General features: G+C 36.7%; 1 protein-coding gene across 1 annotated transcript; it reads right to left on the bottom strand.

Moving 5' to 3' along the window:
* Nucleotides 1–380: 380 nt before the first annotated feature.
* Nucleotides 381–1163, bottom strand: LOC110037095. Its single transcript, XM_020741671.1, has one exon. The coding sequence runs from the start codon at nucleotides 1161–1163 to the stop codon at nucleotides 381–383; it is 783 nt and encodes a 260-aa protein (XP_020597330.1).
* Between the last annotated feature and the right edge of the window lie 4273 nt (nucleotides 1164–5436).

The following is a 5436-nucleotide window of genomic DNA, read 5'->3' as shown; positions in this document are numbered from 1 at the left end:
GCAACTGAGAAGGAGCCCCAAGCCTTCCCATTGATGAGAATGGAGTGGTTATTATTGAGAAGCCATTTCTGTATGAGATTAAAGAAGTTAGGATGAAAGCCCTTAGCTACAAGAATACCCAAAATAAAGGTCCAATCTGTGGTATCATAAGCTTTTTTGATACCTAGCTTGTAGATCAAATTGCGACCCTTACTGATTTTATTCAGATCCAACGACATCTCCTGAGCCAGCAAAACATTATATGTAATGGATATCCCCTTGATAAAAGTGGTTTGATTATGGCTGATAAGATTGTCTAGGTGGGGTTGAATTCTTCTTACAATAATTTTACTGATCAACTTACTGATGACTGAAGTTAGATAAATTGGCCTATAGTAATCCTAGGTCTTATGTAGATCATTTTTGGTAATGAGCACAAAGGATGAGTTTTTAAAATAGCTGAGTAAGTTATTGCCGTTGAAAAAGCTGATAATTGCCTTAGTCACATCCAACTTAATGATATACCATGACGTTTTGTAAGAATCTACAGTATAGCCATTTGGGCCTGCAGCCTTAGAGATTTCAATAGTACTCAGGGCATTCCAAATTTTAGTTTTAAAAGGGTGTTCAGAGAGTTTGAGACTGTTGTTAAATTCAAAATCTTTAGTGAAAAAGTTAATAGCAATGTTGGTGTTTAGACCAAGAGTAGAATTCAATAAGGTTTGATAAAATTTGACTGCATCCATGGCATTGCTTGCATTGTTATTCAGTAAGCATCCCTCAACATTTTGAATATAGTGAATTGCATTGCATCTCCTTTTGTAACTGATATAGGAATGGTAAAATTTAGTATTTCTGTCACCTTCAGTAAAAATGTTAATGGAGGCCTTCTGTTTGAGAAGAAGTTCTTGGTGTTCAATGGCTGTATTTAAACAGGTTTGAGCAGTGAGCAAGATAGCATTATCAGCATTACCATTTTGGATAGCAAACTCAAGTTCCTCAACATCCTTTTCAGTAGCAGTCACTTTGGAAAACACATTTCCAAAAGTATCCCATCCCCACTTTCTAAGGGATTTGCTAAGATTTATGTGTATAAGGCTGAGTTTAACAAGAGGGTTAGGGAGATCAGAACCACGCCAATTAGATGTCACACAGTTGACAATTTGAGGATGTGTGGACCACATATTTAAATATCTGAAAGGGGTATGTTGTGCTAGGTGGCAAGGAGAGGTGATTGTAACAAGTAAAGGTCTATGATCAGACCTTGCAAGAGTTAAATGAGTTAAATGGAACTAGTGGTCATTAACGAGGATTTTGTCAAGTCTTTCCCAATGCTTTCCCCTCTTCCAAGTGAAATGTGGGCCTTTATAACCTAAATTAAAAAGACCAGCTTGTTGAATATGATCACTAAAAAAGTCATCTTAGGCATACTAGGAACCCTGCCCCCAGATTTCTTTGCAGTAGAAGTGTTATTGTTGAAATATCTCCCACCCCTCCCTCACCAGCCAAGGGGAGCTCATATTGTTACTGATTATCTGAAGATTCCTCTAAATCTCTTTCTTATCCTCCTTGTGACAGCCAACATAAATTAATTTTTCAAACTCCACTTTGCCTTGGATCAGAAGAGAAATATGAATAAATTTAGGGTGGTCCAACTGAATAATCCATTAAATTTCCTTTCTATAAAATAGCCAAATCTTGTTATTGTTATTAGCATAATGTAAAAAGGAGGAGAAATTACTAATGAACCTCTGAGGGATGTGATGAGCCATGGGTTCAAAGATAGCAAGGCACCAAAGTTTGTATTTCTTGTTAAGATAAATTACTCTTGTTGGGGAATGAGTGTGGGCAATGCCCCCTGATATTCCAACAAACTAGATTAATAATGAGGGGGGTTAATATGGAGGGAGGGTTGAGATCTTGATCTGGTCCTTCATCTAGTACGGGAGGGCCCAACCTTCATCTTTCCACCTAAGTCCATAGTATTCCCAAGTTGTAGTCTCTGAACTTCTGAAACTGATTTCTTTTTCTTTTTAGATTTCTTTGTGTACCATTCCTCTTCGAACATGAGCTCCATATCAACAATTTTCCCATTGTTAGGGGCTGTCAAAACCTTCGTTGTATTGTCATTCTCCTCCATAAGAGAAACATCGGAGGATAATGAGGTAATGATAGTGGCTTCATTAGCCTCCTCTTTTATGATCCTAGGAGAGTATTAGACCCAAAAGGAGCTATGGAACTCTTAGAGGTATCCAACAAATTTTCCTCAATGTGCACCGGGTAGGTTCTACCCCTTGAGAATTAATAGTAGGCTCTTGAACAGCAGGCAAATTATCAGTAGGCTCCTGAACAATAGGCAAGGTAGCAATTGTGTTAATGTTTTTAGTTTTCCTTGAAGGAGGGTGAAGCTTAAAGAACATGTACCTGGAATACCAAAACATTTTATAATGATGACAGTAATATGGTCTTTGCTCTACCACTACCTGTTGCCAGAACCCCTCTGATGCGTTTGATTTCAGGTAGAGTAACATCTCCTTCAATAAGGATTCTTTCCAAGCCAAATTTGGGCTTGCTAAAAGTGGGGGCATCAACCTTCAGAGGCCTCCCCAAAGCACATCCAATATTAAAAAGAGCATTTAGATTGAAATAGGGAAGATGAAGTCCAGGAAATTTAAACCAAATAGGAACCACAGGGGGCTGCTTACTTAGGTCAAAATCAGGATACCATTTCATAATTCTCATAGTGGTACCTCCAATTTGTAGAGACTGTTTAGTAAAAAATCTAGCATAGTCTTCCTCATCAGAAAGCTAGATAAGAAGATGTCTGCCATCTAATAGACCAATTTGCCAATCTCCTATAAAATTTAGTGAAGCAAAATGGCTTCTGACCAACTCTATCTTTGGGTATCCTAGCTGGAATTTACTAACTAAAGTAAATTTCACTTTCTCATTCAAGTTATTGATTTCCTATTAAGAGACGTATATGGATGGTTCACCCTCTTTGGAGCCTAGAGGGTGAATACAAGGGCTTGTACCCTTCCCAACCACAGTGTCATGAAAATCTTGAGGAAAGACTAGTTGCTCAGGATCCATTAGGAGTTCAGCTGATTTGCCCACCAATCTAGCATAAGTTGCTTTAGTCCATTGGGCATTGGTTTCAACATCCAAAAGAGTGGCCATAAGGAGAAGATAGGAGAGATTCAACCACAAAAGACACAACCAACCCACCAAAATCCAAACTTCTAAGCCCGAGAAGTGCCAAACAAAAAACAATCCATGCAAACTCCACTCAACTCACAAAAAGTGGAAGCAAACTTCCACCAAATGAGAAGTGAAACAGAAGAAGCACTTTAAGAAAACCAGTCAGCAGTTAATGGAACAGTAAATCCACAAAGTTTCAAAACTAGAGGTAAAAACTAGAAAGAAGACTCTTCAAAGGTAAACAAAGCTGGAAAAAGAAACTTAAGAAGCTTCCCAGTTCCTCCACACACAGACTAGCTTCTGCAAATCTTCATCTTGCCTGAAACCCTAGCAAAGCCCCAACCTTAGCCGCCATCATGATAGAATACATACATACATATATATATATATATATATATATATATATTATCAACGCTATTTTTGTGTTGGAGGATGATCTCATATTTTTCATAGTTTAAATGAAAGAGCAATGTACCTCTAATCATGTATCTATCCCGAAGGATAAACATAAGACTTGAGGATGAGACTTGATCAAATAAACTAAGAAATATATGACATTCGCTTGGTCTACAAATCCTTTATATTTGCTAACAAGTTCCACTATTTAATATAAGGAATTAAATAGGATTTATATTAAGATGGGTTCAGACATGCTTCCTATAATGGCAAACCCCTATAGTTAAGAACATCTTAAATGACCAAAGTCACCTAAGAAGACTCTCGATAAAAATCAAGAAATCTTATCTTCAAGGAGTTTTAAAGGGTAGGACTTTCAATGAGATCAAACGTAGAGGTGTGAAAGGGGATTGGTTAAAATTTGGAACATTTTATTGTAGAGTCCAAAGGAGGAAGAACTAGGGGATGCCATGGATCCAAAGGAGAACCCCGTTGACTTCCCAAGTTATCCTAATGTTTCACTTCATTTTTAAGTAGAAATATTAAGGTGTTTCATCCTTCTAATTTTATTAGTTTGGGCTTACATTTGTGTGAAACTATCACACAAATAGCCTGAAAGATGTAAGGGTTTAGGTCGTGAAAAACGATGACCTCGAAATCCTAAGACAAGTTAAGGTTTATATTGTATAACAGGGCTATACGAAGGCCTAAAGATAAGGTGAGGATTTGCGTAGCACAAGAAAGCAACCTCGAAGTCCTAAGGCTTTGTTGCTTGTATAAAAGGAAGGAAGATTGTTTAGTTGAATAGTGCTTGGAGTAAATTTTAATGTTTTTGTGTTGGTGAATATTTGGGCTAGTAATTTTTTTCTATCTCATTTCTCATTCTTAGTTGATTCTTGCGTAAGGTAATGATTCTATCTTGGTCTTTTGTTGGACTTTATATCATTGGCTGAGGCTTAAACTTGAAGCTGAAATTTGTTTGTGTTTTGGTAGCTGCTGCTATTTATTGAAGCAATCTCTCTGTCGGAGCTGATCTTTGGGATTGTCTATTTTTAAATCCTTCTAATGATTTTAGTCATGCTTCCTTGGATTGAGATTGTCCTGATGGATTGATTTGGCTATTAGCAATCTTTTTTTGAGAATGCTATGGTTGTTTGAGACGATTCTTTGGATTGAGGCTGCCCTGCTGGATGGATTTGGTTATTGGCAATTTACTTTTGTGGTAAGTGTTGCTGTTATTTAGTTAGTAAATTGATTTTTAGCTTATCATGCTTTGTCTATATTTTGTAAATTTTATCTTGGTTGATTTTAATTTTGTTTTTTTTGTTTTATTTTTGTGGCTATCTTAATAGTTTTAGTTTTCATGCAGGGTGGCATCGTTGTTTAGCATACAAATTTGCAGGTCAAATTTGCAGGTATAAAAGTGTAAAAGTGCAGTATGAAAGCACAAGAAAGACAACACTGAAAACTGTAAAAGCGTACTTGGCGAGTCTTCTCGTTTCACCATCTGAAACTTGAAAGGCATGTTAAGGCAGTTTATATGAAACAAGGGAAGTAAAATTTTGACAACCTATCCAACCCTAGGTCACATCTTGGTGGGTCCTTATTAATTTGATTAAGGATGATATTTGTCAAGCAAAACATATTAAGCTTAGAAGCTCTCTAAGGTATCCAATAAGTTAAGAGGAAGAAGCAGGTCCATGCTTCCCTCTTATCACCTGGTGAAAAGCCTCGAGCTCAGTTGAAATTATTATGTTGCTTAATAATTCATCCTATAAACACCCTAATGCTCAATGAACATTGATGTATCAATTATCTCTAAGAGTAAGGTAATTATCATATCAAATTTAATGTTGAATA

Source organism: Phalaenopsis equestris, unplaced genomic scaffold, assembly GCF_001263595.1.
Source record: "Phalaenopsis equestris unplaced genomic scaffold, ASM126359v1 Scaffold215100, whole genome shotgun sequence".
NCBI lineage: Eukaryota > Viridiplantae > Streptophyta > Magnoliopsida > Asparagales > Orchidaceae > Phalaenopsis > Phalaenopsis equestris.
Note: the sequence above shows the minus strand (reverse complement) of the source record. Positions and strands in the feature narration are given on the sequence as shown.

What these genes read in the sequence shown, in the direction of transcription:
- LOC110037095 (XM_020741671.1), bottom strand. Translation starts at nt 1,163, where the DNA reads ATGTGGTCCACACATCCTCAAATTGTCAACTGTGTGACATCTAATTGG.